Source organism: Neovison vison, chromosome 8 (assembly GCF_020171115.1).
Source record: "Neovison vison isolate M4711 chromosome 8, ASM_NN_V1, whole genome shotgun sequence".
Taxonomy (NCBI): domain Eukaryota; kingdom Metazoa; phylum Chordata; class Mammalia; order Carnivora; family Mustelidae; genus Neogale; species Neogale vison.
This window is the reverse complement of record NC_058098.1, coordinates 65,666,480-65,685,475: the sequence shown is the minus strand read 5'-3', so window position 1 is coordinate 65,685,475 and position 18,996 is coordinate 65,666,480. Positions and strand designations below refer to the sequence as shown.

General features: G+C 36.1%; 1 protein-coding gene across 2 annotated transcripts in view; it reads right to left on the bottom strand.

Moving 5' to 3' along the window:
* The window catches only part of RANBP2 (RAN binding protein 2), an 85,445-nt gene that overhangs the window by 31,505 nt on the left and 34,944 nt on the right, over nucleotides 1–18,996 (bottom strand). For both annotated transcript variants that reach the window (XM_044263798.1, XM_044263797.1), the window contains exons 5-17: nucleotides 13,504–13,734; nucleotides 13,027–13,172; nucleotides 11,159–11,351; nucleotides 9,502–9,589; nucleotides 7,091–7,300; nucleotides 5,985–6,166; nucleotides 5,725–5,900; nucleotides 5,413–5,536; nucleotides 4,368–4,529; nucleotides 3,970–4,107; nucleotides 3,731–3,877; nucleotides 2,691–2,870; nucleotides 2,525–2,608 (exon numbers count right to left, since the gene is read on the bottom strand). In XM_044263798.1, the coding sequence (XP_044119733.1) occupies nucleotides 2,525–2,608; nucleotides 2,691–2,870; nucleotides 3,731–3,877; nucleotides 3,970–4,107; nucleotides 4,368–4,529; nucleotides 5,413–5,536; nucleotides 5,725–5,900; nucleotides 5,985–6,166; nucleotides 7,091–7,300; nucleotides 9,502–9,589; nucleotides 11,159–11,351; nucleotides 13,027–13,172; nucleotides 13,504–13,734 (2,061 nt within the window). The remainder of the gene's footprint in view (nucleotides 1–2,524; nucleotides 2,609–2,690; nucleotides 2,871–3,730; nucleotides 3,878–3,969; nucleotides 4,108–4,367; nucleotides 4,530–5,412; nucleotides 5,537–5,724; nucleotides 5,901–5,984; nucleotides 6,167–7,090; nucleotides 7,301–9,501; nucleotides 9,590–11,158; nucleotides 11,352–13,026; nucleotides 13,173–13,503; nucleotides 13,735–18,996) is intronic.

Genomic DNA, 18,996 nt, shown 5'->3' with positions numbered 1-18,996 from the left:
TGGAATCACCTGGAAAAATTTTGTAGTCACAACAGTTTTGAACATGCAGTTAATGCTATAATCATAATTTTAAAATTCAAACAACTAGAAAATGTGCTGAGAACTGATTTCAATAATTCCCACATTTCCGATGAGAAACCAAGCAAAAAGAAAAGAAGCCCCTGGCTCAAGAGCATTAATTAGTAGCAGAGTTAGTACTAAACCTCAGTTTTTCAGGAACACAATGTTCCACTCTACTTCCACAGAATACAACGCTGGGTGCCTAAACCTATAAGGTAAGCCAAGATGGTATGTAATATCATAATAGGCCATGATTACATAAAATAAACAAAATATTTGCACATATTCAAAATTTTGTTCCCCTCCAAACAGCACTTTTGTTAAGTCTTACACATTGCTGATAACACTGTGATAACTGCACACACATCCCAATATCCTTTAAAATAACTTCAAAAGTATGAGTGCTTTAGTTCTGCCCAACAAGCTTGAAACAACCTTCATGTACTCCCAATTCCAAAGAAGTAAATAAAGCTCCTTTGAGCCTAAGAATTAAGACGACTTTCATACAGCGAATTTATAAAATCATGAAGACATAACCATTTCCTTACATGATTAAGTCAAATTCTTATAAAGGTACCAAAAAGATAGGAAACTCAGACTACATTATCAACACCTAGCTATAAAATACAACACACAACACCAATCAGTCTGAGAAATGAACTCCTAGACCAACGTATAATTAGTTTATTTCACTAGTTCAATTCAGTCACTTGGGAACCACCTCTATATCAGGAATGCTGCTATGTTTTGGATTAAAGAGTCTTTCCCTTTGAAGGATTCACACCTGGTGGAGGAAGCAGAACAAGTAATTTCAAAAATACGGTTAAGGCCTAAGGACACATGAAAAGATGCTTAACATCACAGAAATGCAATTCAAAACCACAGTGATATATCACCTTACACCTGTCAGAATGGCTGAAATCAAAAACATAAGAAACAGTTAAGTGTTGGCAAGGATGTGGAAAAAAGGAATCTTCGCACACTGTTGGTGTGAATGCAAACTGGTGCAGCCACTGTGGAACACAGTTTGTGGAGGTTGCTCAAAAAATTAAAAACAGAACTACCAGTAATCACACTACTGGGTATTTACCCAAAGAATCTGGAAACACTAATTCGAAGAGATATATGCACCCCTATGTTTGCTGCAGCACTATTTACAACATCCAAGATAAGGAAGCAGCACAAGTGTCCAATGATAGATGAATGGATTAAAAAAGATGTGGTATATAAATATACAATGGAGTATTATTCAGTCACAGAAAGAATGAAATCCTACCATTTGCAATAATGGGGATGGATCTAGAGAATATAATGCTAAGCAAAATAAGCCAGAGAAAGATAAATACCACACGACTTCACTTGTATGCAGAATTTAAAAAAACAAAGGAAGGGTGGGAGAAAGAAACAAACCGAAAAAACCAGACTCAACTATAGAGAACAGAGAGATGGCTATCAGAGGGGTAGTAGGTGAAGAAACAGATGGAATAGGTGATGGGGATTAGGAATACATTTATCTTGGTGGGAATGCAAACTGGTATAGCCAGACACTCTGGAAAACAGTATCGAGGTTCCTCAAAAAGTTAAAAATAGATCTACTCTACAACCCAGCAACTGCACTACTAGATATTTATCCAAAGGATACAAACATAATGATTCAAAGGAACACATGTACCCCAATGTTTATAGCAACAATGTCCACAATAGTCAAACTATGGAAAATGAAATATTACTCAGCCATCAAAAAGAATGAAATCTTGCCACGTACAATGATATGGATGGAATCAGAGGGTATTATGCTAACGAAATAAGTCAGTCAAAGACAAATACCATATGATTTCACTCACAGGTGGAATTTAAGAAACAAAACAGATGAACAAAGGGGAAAGAAAGGAAAAAATAAGATAAAAACAGAGAGGGAGGCAAACTTAAAGAGATTCTTAACTACAGGGAACAAACTGAGGGCTGCTGAGGGGAGATGGGTCGAGGGAAGGGATAAACTGAGTGATGGACATTAAGGAGGGCACTTGATATAGGATGAGCACTGGGTGTTATATGCAACTGATAAATCACTAAATTCTACCCCTAAAACTAATAATATATTATATGTTAACTTAGTTGAATTTAAATTAAAAAACTGGAAAAAAATTAAAAAGAATACATTTATCTTCATAAGCAACAAGCAACATACAGAACTGCTGAGACACTATACTGTGAATAAACTGTAACCTGAAACTAATGTTAACGCTATGTTAACTACAGGGAATTAAAATAAAGTTTAAAAAACTAAAATTAAAAAATGAGAAAAATAATATGGTTAAGTGTCAAGGTAAATTATACAAAATAGTATGACTCTAGGAGCACAGCAAAGGGACATTTTGGACAGGTTTACAAGGGAGTGAGGGAGTGGTCATGGAAGAAATCTTGGCCTAAGAGAGGCACAGTTTAGAGATATTAAGTGATTTACCTTAATGGCCTCTACTTGTTGGCAGATCATTTTCAATAAAGAATTTTGATCTTCTGCCCATCGAGGTGGTGTTTTGGGAGAATACTAAAAAAAATAACAAGAAAGTATTTAAAACATTTAGAACAGAAACATTCTGCAATCAAGTGATTCATTTCTTTCTATTTACCTTGTAACTTTTACTTGGTGATAGAGAATATATGCTGGGAGATGGTGTAGAATGTTTTATTTCTGAGTCTGCATTTCGCAAAGAACCATTTTTATAAAAAGGACCTCCTTCACTATAGTCATCAAGTTCCTGCATGACCGAGTTAAGCATCTCTTTTACAGACTCCAGTGGCACAGGCAACTAAAAAAAAAAGGGGGGCACCAAATCAAAGGCTTTAGTTTGCAAAAATAAACTAGCAACTCTGAAATAAATACAAAAACTTTATCTTACTAATTTGCTTTTATGTTCACTTTTGTGTAATAAGCACTTTATACTTAACATAGGAACACACATGAAACCGCTGTGTAATCTAAAGTCTTCTGACTCTAAAGTCTATCTCTTCTGTTAACCATAATAATGGCAGGGGAATGTTAACTTGGGAAGTTTTTGCACAAGAACAAAATAACCTATTGATTTTTATTAATTTTGAGTGGAGACAGAAACACAGACACTATAAAGACAGTATCAATATCAATCTTATGTAAGAGATAAGACAGACAATATCAATCTTAACATAAGAGCAGCAGCATGAATTAATCAACAAAATACTTGGAAGGTTGAACACAAATGAATTTAATACCAACACGACAGTCTCAAACTGCTGACAGAAAAAAGATAATCCATAGCAAATGGAAAAGATGAGAAGAAATGCTCTGAAGGTGTCAGCAACTACTTCCAATTTCAGTGAAATGTTTAACTGCCAAATTAATTAACAACTAGTCCTTAGGCTGCAATATTTGTTTTCATTACTGTCAAGATAACAAAAATTAGAAACCGTTTTAAATTCCCTATCAAGTATTTTTATAGAACAAAAAGTTAGATACCCAAGTTTAAGAAACATCAAACCTAAGACACAAAAGCAAAGCTAATATTTACACAGCATTTCTGTGCACTAATAATAAATATTACTACTTTTGAAATTATCAACATATAAAACCAAAGTAAAACTATTTACCATCCATTCAGCAATAGTAAGAAAGTACAAAGAGCCTGCAGCTTACCTTCTTGGCCACTAAAAGATTGGAATCACTGTCATCTAAAATTTTTATTAGGTAGTCCCTGGCCTTTCTCAGGTAATTTTTGCACTCTTCTTGTTCTTCAGGAGAAAGGGCATCATTTTCAATGTCCTCTGCTTTTCTGTGAAAAATCTACACAAAGAATGCTTTCATGAAACAATTAGGTTTTTAAAACAAAACAAAACAAAACAAAACTATTAATTCACATACCAACATCTACTTACCAGTGCAAGATTCCAGTAAGAAACAACGTTTTTTATAGATTCAAAAGCAGTCATAGCATCTTCTATATTTCCATTAACTACATCCAATATAGCAAATGTTATGTGTGCTTCTTCCTCATATTCACCAACTTCAGATGCCTAAACACATTAAGTAATTTTTAGTCCAGCTGCCTCTCTCCCCAGAATATCAAACCCAAGTGATTTCCCAAAGATTTTACAGGACCTAATTAACAGCTCAGCCTTCTTTTCTGCCATATTTTGTGACAGCTAGTGGATTTTGAGAACAAGACAAGGATCAAAGAGCCAGCAATTGATTTAAGCAGTTTATACCTCTATTTCTTTGTTTATAAACTGGAAATCCGTATCTCCAGTTCATTCACAAAGGGATCCTCCATTACCTGAATGTCTGCACTATGAAAATGTTTAAACAGAGGGTCCGTAGGCTCAGGAATACTGCTCTTCTTTTTGATTGTCTTCAACATTGGCAAAACTTTTTTCCAATAATGAACACTTCTGCCTATGTATTCCCGTTGATCATAAAAAGAATTAAGACCGCTGCCCTAAAATAGAAAGTTAGAAGCACACAACCTAAGGAACATAAATAATAGAATCTAAAAATTCCTTTATAAATGGTCTGAACATTTGATTAAAATTTCAAATCAAGGCAAAACAGAATCTCAAAAGTCACAGAACTCACTTTCCAAATGTTGGAATAAACAACCACAATACCAGTGATCATTCTAGACCCACCCTTTAAACACTTTCAATGATACTACCTAATGAGGCAACCCCATCTGTTTTTTAAAAGTTGCCATTTTACACAGCCCAAACTTGTCAGAGTGTCACAGTTTGGTCACAGTGTTAACATCCACACCTCACCTTGCCAAAGAACAGACCTCAGATATTTATAAAATCTGTAACACCCTTATCCTACAAGGCCTTCTATTACTAACAGGTTAAAAAAAAAAAATTTGAGGCTGGATAATAATTATCGTAACTTAATTATTAAGTAATAATAACAGCTAATACTTATGTCATGTTTACTGTGCCAGGCACTATTCTAGGTGCTTGTGTATTGAATATTAACCATTTTGTGGCAAGAATTAAAAAAATACATTTCAGGGGCGCCTGGGTGGCTCAGTGGGTTAAGCCGCTGCCTTCAGCTCGGGTCATGATCTCAGGGTCCTGGGATCGAGTCCCGCGTCGGGCTCTCGGCTCAGCAGGGAGCCTGTTTCCCTCTCCCTCTCTCTCTGCCTGCCTCTCTGCCTACTTGTGATCTCTGTCAAATAAATAAATAAAAGCTTTAAAAAAAATACATTTCACCTGGCATAATGTGAATAAGCTGATACTATTTCTTTGAACTGAATTTAAGACTCAATGAAAAGTCTGATTTTTAAAAACCAGATCATGTTCTTAAAAATTCTTACACTTCAGTGAACTCACCGTTTTCTGAAGGCATTTTGCCCAGTGCACGAGCAGGGCAGGCTGAAGGCCATGCTTTTCCTGGCCCCTTAGTGTGTTTATGTCATGCTGAACTAGAAGTCGCAATTTTGCTGTGGTTCCGGGTCTAAAAAAAAGTTTCATAAAACTGATTTATAAACATACAGTCCAAAACTTACATGTGTGTTAATCACATGATAATTAAACTCAATCTTCACGTGAGAATTAGATACCTAGGCATTAAGTTTTTAAATGGGTTTTTAAGTTAAAAACTTAGGCTGTAAATTAAAGAAATGTTTTTATTTTACTACTTACATTGTTTTTCTGTGAATTAGATTACAAACTGCATCCCACCAAGATTTTTGTCTTTCTGTACAAAGCTGTTTACAAACAGGAAGTGGCAAGCATAGTGGCTGATAGAAGCTACAGTGAGAACTGCACTTCTCCTTTAATTGTAAGTGGCTGGTATATATTACTCCAAGTAGAAATACCTGTTTTGTTTAAAGAAAATCAATTTAGGTTAGAAAAAAATTAAACAAAATTCAAAAATTTAATTTGTTAAAGTCTTTGCTTACTTCAAGATCTAAAATACATATTGACTCAGGTGCATTTGTTTCAAGTCTTGAGGTCTCCTGGGGCAAATGACGAAACAGCTGCTTTAGCCATTTCCGAACTGCAGGTAAGGCAGACAAGGAATTCCATTGTAAGCCAAGCCAGGTAAGGTGCTGAAGACTACCATTATGTGCTCGAATGGCACCTGAAATAAAGAGCAAAAACTGGCTTGAGGTTTTGGGAATCTTGCTTGTGCCATCAGTTTTGCCAATTACACACAATAAATGCATCTGAATTTTATAACTGCTTTTCTGTATCAGAGCTGGGTCAAATTCTATGCTAACCAAAGTCTCATGTTCCTACTAAAGGCAGTCACACTTCATATTTGGGAATTTTAAAAACAAGCTCCTTTCAAGTCCATCTAAGAAAAAAAGGTACTCACTAGAACTCAACAGAACACAGTAGTGACAGAAGCCACACAGTATGAAATCCTGAAACAACGGATTTTCAGTAGAGTCGTTAAAACAATGGGATTCCACAACATTAATCCTTTGGGGTAGTAAAGAGATCTTTTTTTCCACAAGAAACTAATACCTAAAAAGTTATGGGCTTTTAGAAGCATAAAGAGGTACAGCCTTTCTGGCAACATGGCAATTTGCAAGAGACTTAAAGGTGCTCATCAACTTTACTCCAATAATTCTGGTTTTAGAAAACTCTATGGAAAAATCTGAAACAGAGACACTGTATTTTTCACAGTGAAAAAACGAAAACATCTTAGAACTCAAACAGCAAAAAGTGGCAAGCATATTATGGCTAATTCATATAACAAATTATATTGCCAATAAAGTAGTTATTTACAGAAACAGATAAATAGGAAAAGAATTCATGATAGAAGACAACCACATGTACAGTATAAACAACTATTTAGAAGAATAACATTCCATCACTACCACTACCAACCCCTCACACCATCCTACCCCCCCCCCAAAAATACCTCAAGGAATACAGGGAAATATTAAGTCATTATTTCTGGGTAGTAAGATTATGAGATTATTTCTCTTTTTGCTCTTATTCTCCTAAAATAAAAGGACTGAGATATAAAATATTTACTTTAGAAGACAGAACTTACCAACATCATATCTAGCCAAATCATCAGGCTCTGGCACTTGTACATCAATGTTTCCAATATCATCATTACCAAGAAAAGATCTATCCTTAGGTGACTGACTAGAAAACAGAGCATCATACAACGCAGACTGCCCACTTTTATTGGCAAAGGATTCTACAACCTCTTTTAAAAAATCTTGCTTGTCACGACTTAAGTTTAGCAGCATGTGTCCTGAAAAACAAATTATTTCCATTATTTAAAAAACAGATTATTTTTACTCACATCTCTCAACAGTTTCATTAATATACCTCACGGAGAAAAAACATGATTATCTCAGAGCTAACCCTCCAACCCAGCAACTACAACTGAACAAAAAGGGTGCTTATGCAAAAAATGAACACAGATTACAGGTTTAACAGTTATCTTTATCTACCTGCTAGAGTGAAAAGAAGGAGACCATAGGATGTCTGAAAAATGCCAAAAGTACTTAAAGTATTTACATTTTAGATGGAAAGTATATCATTTAAGTGGCTGTAGGAGAGTACAGCCAAGCTCAAATTCTCTGATCTGATACACTGATTTTCAAACCTAGCTGCTAAGAATCATCCTTGAAAAAGCTTTTAAAAAGTAATTATTTCCAGGGGCACCTGGGTGGCTCAGTGGGTTAAAGCCTCTGCCTTCAGCTCGGGTCATGATCCCAGGGTCCTGGGATCGAGCCCCACATCGGGCTCTCTGCTCAGCAGGGAGCCTGCTTCCCCCTCTCTCTGCCTGCCTCTCTGCCTACTTGTGATCTCTGTCAAATAAATAAATAAAATCTTAAAAAAGAAAAGTAATTATTTCCAGGCTGCACTTCCTAGAGATTGATTCCACAGGTGAGGGGTGAGGAATCTATTTTTAAAACACTCCCCTGGATGAAGTTTTAGTATATGCTAGAACATGGTGGAACCTTGAAAACCACTATGCACATGTCGTATAATTCAATTTATATAAAATGTCCAGAATAAAGAAATCTAAAGAGATGGAATATCAGTGGTAGCCCATGACTAGAGGGTTTGGGGGAAAATGAGGAGTGACTAACTAATTGTTATGAGGTTTCATTAAAAGGTGATGAAAATGTTCTAAAATAGATTGCACTGATGGTTGCACAATTATGTGAACACACTAAAAACCAGAGTTGTACATTCATATGAATTATATACAATGTGAATTTCACCTCAATTAAGCTCTTAAAGATTAAAAAACAACAACAACAACAAAAAAAAAAAACACCACTCTTTGGAATAATTCTGCTTGTCAGTCAGATCAGACTTAGCTCTCCGAAAATTTGCAGACAAGTTTGGGAACATCCAGATCAAAGATTAAAACACAGTTCATTTTACTAACTGACACTGCAAAAACATCTATGTCAGTCTTGCAAAGATAGATGACAGATATTTAAAAAAAAAAAAATGCAGTCATTTTTTCAAGGACTGGAAGTCCACCTCCTACAAAAAACCAAGCTGTGGGATAGAAGAGCAATATATGCCTTGACCAGTAACCTAACCACAGACAAAGCTTAGAGTAATTTTAATACTACTACTTGATCAATAAGAAGTTCATTTAATTTTATATTAAAACTGCTTCTTGGGCGCCTGGGTGGCTCAGTGGGTTAAGCCGCTGCCTTTGGCTCAGGTCATGATCTCAGGGTCCTGGGATCAAGTCCCGCATCGGGCTCGCTGCTCTCCGGGAAGCCTGCTTCCTCCTCTCTCTCTCTCTGCTTGCCTCTATGCCTACTTGTGATTTCTCTCTGTCAAATAAATAAATAAATAAAATCTTTAAAAAAAAAAAAAAAACTGCTTCTTACATGAAGCATTATGTTTCTTCAGTTCACTGCTTGATTCGCTAGCTACACAAACATCCTGAAAGAAGTGTCTGCTTTAGCAAAACCAGATAATATGCTCTAGACCTTTAGGATCCATCTCAAATAATCAAAACCAGGAATAAATTTACAAATTCCAAAAGCCTACCAGTAATTAAGTATATATCTTCCATCTTCTTTACTTGTCGTCAGTTTCTTAAGGGATCCATGACTTCTTCACCTTTATATACCCCATAGCAGTATCTTATAAAATTACCAATGCTAAATGGCTAGCAAATCAGTTAATTAGTCTTAGTTCAGGAAGTGCTTTAAAATATTCAGAAAGAGGCTCTAGCAGCCAGATAAAGGAAGGGTTAAAGAGTTTTTCTCCATCCAGGAGCAAAAAGTATCAAACATTTGTTACCTTCTGAAGGAGAAATTTCTTCTAATTCTATCTTTATCTCTTGCCCTCACCCAATATGGTAAAGAGAAATAAGTGATTATGACAAATTATCTCCTAAACAGATTATCATAAATGCTCTAACAGAGAAATTTTCCTTTTTCCTTTTAAAATAAAATTAAACATTACTATTACCTGATTGGCTTAGACGATCGCAGGCCATCATTTCCACCAGATTTTGTCCAACTTCTCCTTTTATTAACTTAATCTTTGGTCTTGGAACCTGATAATTTTAGAATCAAAGGTCTTAATTTAGTGATACCCATATATCTAATAGTAAGATGTCCCTTTCTATTACGTTGTGCTTTCTGATGACAAACAGTTAGCCAATGGTTAAACCTAGCTAGAGCTGCGCTATTCCAAGTCAAAAAAACTGGGAATCAAGGAATCTAGATAATATGTAAAAGATGCCTACAAAAACGAACTTCTGAGAAATTACTTTTTACTGTAAAAGCACCTTCAAATGCCGCACTGTAGAGAGTACATTTTCAAAGAGTATGGTTAAGTTTAAAATAGTTGACTGTATTAACTCTAAAAATCATATGTATTTAAAAAATTTAAGATTCCAGTTTCCACTAAAAATAACTGTCACCTACCTGAAGATTCTTTAAAATATTAATAGTAACCTTTTAGTACCTACATAAATTAGCAAACTTCATTAACTTTCCTAATTTTCACTAATACATATATTCTTCATGAACATAAATGCTTCTGCTGAGCAAATAAGAACACTTAACATTGTGAGCTGAATGTCAAGCATTTTTTAAAAAAAATCAGTATCATATGAACTAGAAGGAAGAGCCTTCCCTAGAAAGGGAATCCTTTTTTCTTTCCCTCAATCAAAAGACAGTTCTCTAAAACTACCAATAATTTTTATAAGCCAGGGTATTGGCAGACTTTTATTTCTTCTCATTTCAGAATTAAAGCAAGCTGTTTAAAGAAAACAAAAAAAAAACTACAAAAATGGACTGGGAAGGGATAATAGCCAAGCATCTCATCAACTCAAAATAATGGTTCACCTTTTGACATATTTCCTTCAGGTCATGTTCTATGTATAAAGAATAGAATCATGTTTTCAAAGATAAATATACTATTATATATGTTATTAAAGTTATATATCAACATACATACATCTTTCAATTAACATGTTAAAATGCTTATGGTAGGGGCACCTGGGTGGCTCACTGAGTTAGGCCTCTGCCTTCAGGTCAGGTCATGATCCCAGAGTCCTGGGATCGAGCCCTGCATCTGGCTCTCTGGTCAGCAGGGAGCCTGCTTCCTCCTCTCTCTGCCTGCCTCTCTGCCTACTTGTGATCTCTGTCAAATAAATAAATTTTTTTAAATCGTAAAAAAAAAAATAAAAAAATAAATGCTTATGGTAAACACATTCTTCTATCACAGCTTATGTAACCATCTCACAAAATTTACTTACTAGGTTTCTATCCAAGTTATGTATGTCCATATTTTTGAATCAAATTTTACCCATATTTGAGATCATCTTATTATAGATTTCCAGAAATAGCAGAGTAAAAAAGATCAAAGTCTTCAAAGCGGTCTTCCAGTTACTAAGTCATAGCAATACAGACTGCCACCAACAATGCATCAACATTATCTATTTCACCTCACCAATACTAGATAAATCTTATTTTTGGGCTATCAAATTAACTATTTCATTCTGACTTCACTTCCACAGATTAATTCATATTTTTAATATATATCAGGACACACCTCCATGCGAAATACAACTATCTCAGTGAAATGCCAATGGCACCCAAAACCAGAAAAAGCTTACCTGAAATGCTATGAGATAGCACAATGTAGCCAGCTCAGAGACAGCTCGCCATTGCACTTCACTATGCTGACCCATCTTCAGAAGCAGAGAACCAGCATGCATGTAGAAATGTCCTTTTACTTCTAAGAAGGTAGTTGAGAGTTCATCATTTCCACCCACACAAGATTTCACAGACTGAAGAGCACTATCAAAACTGCAATATTGAATTATTAAACAGGTATTAAACCTATTGCACTGCAAATAATGAGTTAATTAAAACAAAGGAATTTACTCCAAACTTCATCTTCCACATTCAAACTAATAATCCTTATTTTTATTCCACATACTTCTCATACTTCAAGCTTAACCTCTAAAAGGTCTTATTCCAGTTACATCAGGCTCTTCACAATCACAAAAAAGATACAAATCAAATGACAAGATTACAGACTATGGTGAATTCTTCATAACTGACCACAATAAAACTGGAAAACTAAAATATTTTCCAGTTTCTTCTTGATCACATGGTTTCATAATTTAATTCGAAGTTGGAATTTCTCCAATTAGACAAGTCATTTTCAAATTATAAGTAAATAACTAATAAGATATTAAGGTTATCAATAACATAACTGTTCTTCTTACTATATAGATAACTACAGGCCTAAATTGTATTCCTATTATTTTGTAAATGTACTAACTAATGCTTCTAAATCCAAATGGAACTCAGAATCTTCATTTTGTAAGAAAACCAACATTTAATAGAAATGGGAAGCATGATTTCTAAGTAGGTTTATAGGAGGTGGGTTCCAGGAACTAGAGTTTCTCAAGACCCCTTCAGGGTATCCATGAAGTTTAAATTACTTTTATAGTACTCCTAAGAAATTGTCTTTTCCACCCTCACTTGCTCAGGTAACCAAAAATGTTTGTGTATGTAAGTTATACAAAAGAAAATGTCCTAAATATTTTCTAAAATAATCTGAAAGTTAAAATCATTCTAGATACTACCCTTACCTTACCATCATATGACACTTAAGAAAATTCTTCAAGAAAACTATCCTATCCCCTAACATCAGATGGAGAACAAGAATTACTTTTCAAACAAATGGACAGTCCAAACCAGGGACTGACAAACTATTTCTACAGGGCCACATACTAATCTGGCTATGCAGGCATACAATCTGTGACAGCTACTCAACTCCACCATCATAGTATATGAGCTGCTAAAGATAATACATAACAAGAGGCACAGCTGTGTTCCAATGAAAATGTATTTACAAAATCGGGCAATGAGCTGTATCCGGCCTACAAGAGCTAGTCAACACCTGCTCTAAACTAACACTGTTATACAAATCCGAGTGATGTTTTTGTTCAATGAAATTTATTTTAATAAAGTAGAGATATGGTTCTCAAAATCAAAATGTAGGAAAACAGAAAAACCATACATTATATTTTAGTTATCTTGTTTCTAAGCTAAAACAAGAATTCTCTGAAATACTAGTGATGCTAACTGCTTCTACTACAACATCTGACAGATATGTCTATTTTGATTTTCACCCAAGATTATATCGTTTTTGAAATAAAATATGAAACAGCAGTTAGAACATTTTCAGGACTGACTCTTTATTAAGCATGCCAAAACTGGATACGTGAGTATAATAATTTAATCAAGTCTGAATGATAACACAGTTTTCTAAAAATCAAAGTCATACAAAACCAATTATAATATCCCCACAGAAGAAATAAGATTCCAAGTGGTTTACTGTATTAACAATTACCCCTGGGTATGTTAAAGAAATAGCAATGCAGTAAAGATGTTTACACTGATGAACTGAATCACTACAAAAAAGAAAATCTATGATTGACACTGAAGTACTTTCCTTAAGTCAACATACCTTTCCAATAATTCTCTACTTTCTTGCACATCTCTAGTGGAGAGCGTAAGATGCATAAGGTTAGCATAGGCCAGAAGTAAATCTTTATTAGTAGTTTGCCAGTTACTTTTATCAGACTCCAAACACTGTAAAGATTCCAGATATTCCTATTTTGTAGAAAAAACACTCAATTATAAAACTTTACCAAGCACTACCAAATTAGTTTTATGCCTATAAACTCCTTTGCCTATCCCTATACTTGTAAAACTAAATTAATTTTTTATCAGCCTATGAAAACACCAAAAATACATACCTTAATTCTATTTATCTCTCTAATCTACCCATCATAAAGTTGAAAACATCCTAGTAAAAGGTTTATTTCACAGCTGCTATACACAAATGAAAGAAATTTAAGTTTTAGAGAGCAGTGCTTAAATACAAAGTGATATATATTAACTGTCTACATAGAAGTGTAGAGACCCAAATGTTTTTACCTACCTTAAGGGTCTGTACAACACATGAATTCCATTCTAAACTTGAACGCAGAGCTATGTTTTTCTCTGCCTCATGGCAGTGGCCCACAGCATCCTTCAATCTTTTATTTGAGCGATACAGTTCTACTAGTCGGATGTTCACATAGACATCATCAGGTCTTGCATAAAGTTCTGACTGAATCAAGTCAAAAAGTTTATTCCATCCATCTTCACCTTTGCAATCTAAAAGCTGTTCCTATTGAAAGAGCATCATTAATTTAGAGAAAGACCAGTCCAAGTTTAAGCACATCATGGTTCCTATGAGCACAATTCCACCATGTCTAGCTTTCGTAAATTATCACCAGAAGTACCATCCTATATAACCCAAATCTCATGGGAAAGAGCAGCTCCTAGCCCAGAAACTAAACCTCAAGAAATTTATGTGGAGAGAAACATCCGAGATGACATAGTAGCAACAGCTGCCCATATACACCTCACAGACTGCAAGGACTATTGCCCCACATCCCTGTACACCCCAGCCACCATCACAAGCCGAGCCTCCCCAGTCAACTCTCATGACCACAGTCCTTATCTCCAAACTGTTCTGCACCTCCCTAAACCTGACTCAATCCCCTACCTCCTCTGCTCCCACTGTAAAGCTTCTCCTGTTTTGCTATCTTCTCAAAGTCTTCACCATCTAGCCTTAACTAAATGGAATATTATCTCAAGATACCCCAACCCCCATTACTTCCCTGCCATGGTGGCCTTTTCTCTGCTAGCCTATATACAAGTAGAGGAAGTGGGTTTAGTAAACTGCTCACCTCCAAATCATCTCCCCACACACACCTGCTTATAATCCTATCTTCCAAAGGATATGCTATCCAACTCTTCCATTCACTACTCCTCATAAGCAACTGGAAATACCCATTCCTAACAGTTCTCACTTGCTAATACAACTGGAATAGATACAAAAATAGCCTGGCTACTCAGTTTGTTAATTACCATATCTTCATGGCTTTGCTCTATATTCTAGTGTCAGCCATCCATTTAGCACTGACTTGGGTCTTCAAAATCTGTATTTTGGTCATACCATTTAGATCACTATACCTCTCTTATTCTTTCACCTCACTGGGGGCACATGTGCCCTCGCAGCCACGTATCTTTGTCTCTACATGGAAGGAAAGCTTCTGTCAATACACCGGTATCACTAGGTTTTAATTTTCCATAAAACACCTATTTTCCTTCACCATCAAGCTAAAATGTCCTAATTCTTTTTTTTTTTTTTTTTTTTTTTGACAGAGAGAGATCACAAGTAGACAGAGAGGCAAGCAGAGAGAGAGGTAGAGGGAAGCAGGCTCCCTGCTGAGCAAAGAGCCCGATGCGGGACTTGATCCCAGGACCCTGAGATCATGACCTGAGCCGAAGGCAGCGGCTTAACCCACTGAGCCACCCAGGCGCCCTAAAATGTCCTAATTCTTAATATCCATAATTACTGCTTGCTTACAGATTACCTCAATTAATTCCCTCTACCTTTCCTTAGAAAAAGCCTACCAACTGCTTTCTCTGTGCCTATCTATACATTAACTGTTGAGCAATAGGGGATGGGACATTTGGGAATCTAGGGAGATCACAACCAGTCTAACTGACTAACTTTCATAATCTCAAGTCTCCAAACTAGTAATGCCTAGAACAAAATCATATGTGACCTCTAATAGATTCAAATTCTCGATTCCTGAAAAGGTTACTTCATACTCCTCAACTTTCTTCACATTTCCCACACTTTCCTTCAACCAACACTTTCAACATATGACTACAATTCACCCTTCACTGAGAAAATTGAAGCCATCATTCCACTTTACCTTGCCAACTGTACTCACCTTTTCACTGTTCCCTCCACATAGCAAAGACCAAGCTCCCCATTGTGCTGTTTCATTGCCCTCTCCCTTCACCAATCTCTCTCCTTCTTACACATCAGTTCCATAAACTTACACTTGGCCTTTCTAGATCTCCAAAAAAAAAAACCCTAGACTTCACTTATGTGTAAGTTTAAAAATTTGTGGGGTGCCTGGGGGGCTTAGTTGGTTGAGCATCTGACTCTTGGTTTCAGATCTGATCAAGATCTCAAGAGTTGTGAAATCAAAGTCCATGACAGGCTCCGTGCTCAGCAAAGGGTCTGCTGGAGAGTCTCTCCCTCTTCCTCTGCCCTTACCCCACTCATGCACTCATGCTTTCTCTAAAATAAATAAGTAAATCTTTTTAAAAAATATTTTAAGTAAAAAATCAACACCTTCATGGGTGCTTTTCAAAAACTCTTCTATCCAAGAGAAAAAGTCCCTTCACCAATAATTTCATTCATTAAAACAAATACCAAAAAAATATTTACCTTAAGTAAGCCTAAAATTTTAGGAGAAATAGAATTACTCTGCTAATCAGTTATAAGTCTGATGCATTTCAATTTCAAAAAATGGGGGAAGACCTAATATAAGGAAGGTTTGGCTTTAGACAACAGTGTATTTTTGTAAGTTCTTACGTAAGTAATCTCTACACCTAAAATGGGGTTCAAACTCACAACCCTAAGAATCAAGAGTTGCAGGCTCCAAATGATCCAGCTAGGCACCCCTAGACACAACTGTCTTTTTTTTTTTTTAAACTTTTTTTTTTTAAAGATTTTATTTATTTGAATGAGTGAGAGAGAGAGATCATAAGAAGGCAGAGAGGCAGACAGAGGTAGGGGGAAGCAGGCTCCCTGCTGAACAGAGCCCAATGTGGGGAATCCCAGGACCCTGAAATGATGACCAGAGCTACCCAGGTGCCCCAATACCAGTGTCTTTAAAGTTACTAAAGAGGGGCACCTGGGTGGCTCAGTCAGTTAAGCTCTGCCTTCAGCTCAGGTCATGATCCTTGAGTCCCAGGATCCAGCCCCGAATCCAGCTCCCTGCTGATTAGGGAGTTGGCTACTCCCCACCCTCTGAGACTCCCCCTCTGCTCATGCTCTCTCTCTCAAATAAATGAAATCTTTAAAAATAAATAAATAATGAAGTTACTAAAGAAAATCAACATCTTTCAGGAGCAGCTATTTTACAATACAAGAAAAATAAACTCCTATCAATATATATGTTCCTTAACATCACTGTCATCAAATAAATTGGACTGTCAAGACCAGTAAGGAAATTATGTTTGAGGCTAACACAATGGTAAAGAAACCTATACACTTAAACTTTACATTTTAGATTAATATCTAAAACCCAGCTGCTTAATTATAGAAACAAGAAAACTTGATTTAACTGGTATTTAATCTCTAGGGTTTTTAAAAATATTTCAGATTTTAAAATCTGCGAACATTTGTTCATAGGAGATTTATAATGGAAAAAAACTGGGAACAACCAAAATATCCATCAAAAGTAAATAGTTAAACTGTGGAATACATCCATACACAAAATACTACTCAGCAATAAAAGGAACAAACTACTGACACACCCAACTTGGACTGATCTCAGGGGCATTATGCTGAATGAAAAAAAGCTAACCTCAAAAAGCCACATACTGCATGATTCCACTTATATAACATTTTGAAATTATGAAATTATACTAATTTGGAGAACAAATTAGTAGTTGCTAGAGGTTAACAATGATGGGAAGAGGGGGCTCCTGGGTGGCGCAGTGGGTTAAGCCTCTGCCTTCGGCTCAGGTCATGATCTCAGGGTCCTGGGATCGAGCCCTACATCGGGCTCTCCACATCGGGGAAGCCCCCTCTCTCTGCCTGCCTTTCTGCCTACTTGTGATCTCTGTCTGTCCAATAAATCAATAAAATCTTTGGGGGAAAAAAAAAAAAAGAAGGAATGATGGGAAGAAGGGGGTGGGTAGGACTATAAAAGAGGTAGCATGAGGGAGATGTCTGCGATGATGAAACAGCTTTGTACTTTAATTGCAGTGGTGGTTACACCAATCTATACATGGTAAAATGAAAAATTACACACACATTGTATCAATGTCAAATTACTGATTTTGATACTGTACTACAGTTACATAACAAGTAGCTGCTGGGGAAAGCTAGTGACAGATACACAGAACCTCTCTTTACAATCTTTCCAACTTCTTGTGAAAAATATAATTATTTCAAAATAAATTCTACTGGGGTGCTTGGATGGCTCAGTAAGTTAAATGTCTGACTTCAGTGCAGGTCGTGGTCTCAGGGTCCTGAGATCAAACCCTAAGTCAGGATCTGCACTTAGCAGGAATCTGCTTGTCCCTCTCCCTCTGCCCCTCACCCCCCATTCATGCTCACTCTATCTCAAATAAAATCTAAAATAAAGTAAAATGAAATAAATTCTAACATGTATATGTATATGCCTATATACATATACAAAATATATATAATAAGGGTGGGGAAGCCATTAAAAACAATATACAGCTGACCCTTGAACATAGGTTTGAAATGTATAGTTCTGTTTACATGTGGATTTTTTTCAACAAATACAGGACTCTAAATATATTTTCTCCTCATAATTTTTTTATTTTTTTCTCCTCATAATTTTAACATGTTCTTTTCTCTAACGTTTTAAATGTAAGAATACAGTATATATATAATATATATATATATAATATAACAGCATACAAAATAAGGGTTAAATGACTATTCATGTTATCAGTAAGGCTTCCAGTCAACAGTAGACTATTAATGAAGTTTTTGGGGAGTCAAAACGTCTATGCGGGAGCTCCTGGCACTCAGTCCAGAGTATGTGACTCTTGATCTTGGGATTTTGAGCTTGAGTCCCACATTCAGTGTAGAGATTACTTAAAAAAATAAAATCTTTTTTTTTTTTTAAAGATTTTATTTATTTATTTGACAGAGAGAGATTACAAGTAGGCAGAGAAGCAGGCAGAGAGAGAGAGAGAGGAGGAAGCAGGCTCCCTGCTGAGCAGAGAGCCCGATGCGGGACTCGATCCCAGGACCCTGAGATCATGACCTGAGCCGAAGGCAGTGGCTTAACCCACTGAGCCACCCAGGCGCCCCAAAAAATAAAATCTTTTAAAAAAATTATATGGAGGGGCACCTGGGTGGCTCAGTGGGTTAAGCCTCTGCCTTCGGCTTAGGTCATGATCTCTGGGTCCTGGGATTGAGCCAGGCATAGGGCTCTCTGCTCAGCAGGCAGGCTGCTTACCCCCACTCTCCGCCTGCCTTTCTGCCTTCTTGCGATCTCTCTCTGTCAAACAAAATCTCTTTAAAAAAATTATATGGCTATTTTCAACTGCACAAGGAGTCGCAGCACCTAGTTCCCACATCATTCAACGGTCAACTACACACTTAAAATTCTGTTAGCCAATTTGGAAAGACTTTCTCCAAAAGAGTTACTTAGGTAAACTATATTTTACTCAGTAAAAAATAACCATTAGAATTGGTCATTGGTCAATACATTAGTAAAAACTTCCTATTATTTTTAGTGATTCTCTATAACATACTGGAGAAACTGTTATCTTTTGCTTGAAAACTTCACTGTTCCCTAACACAATCCTTTCC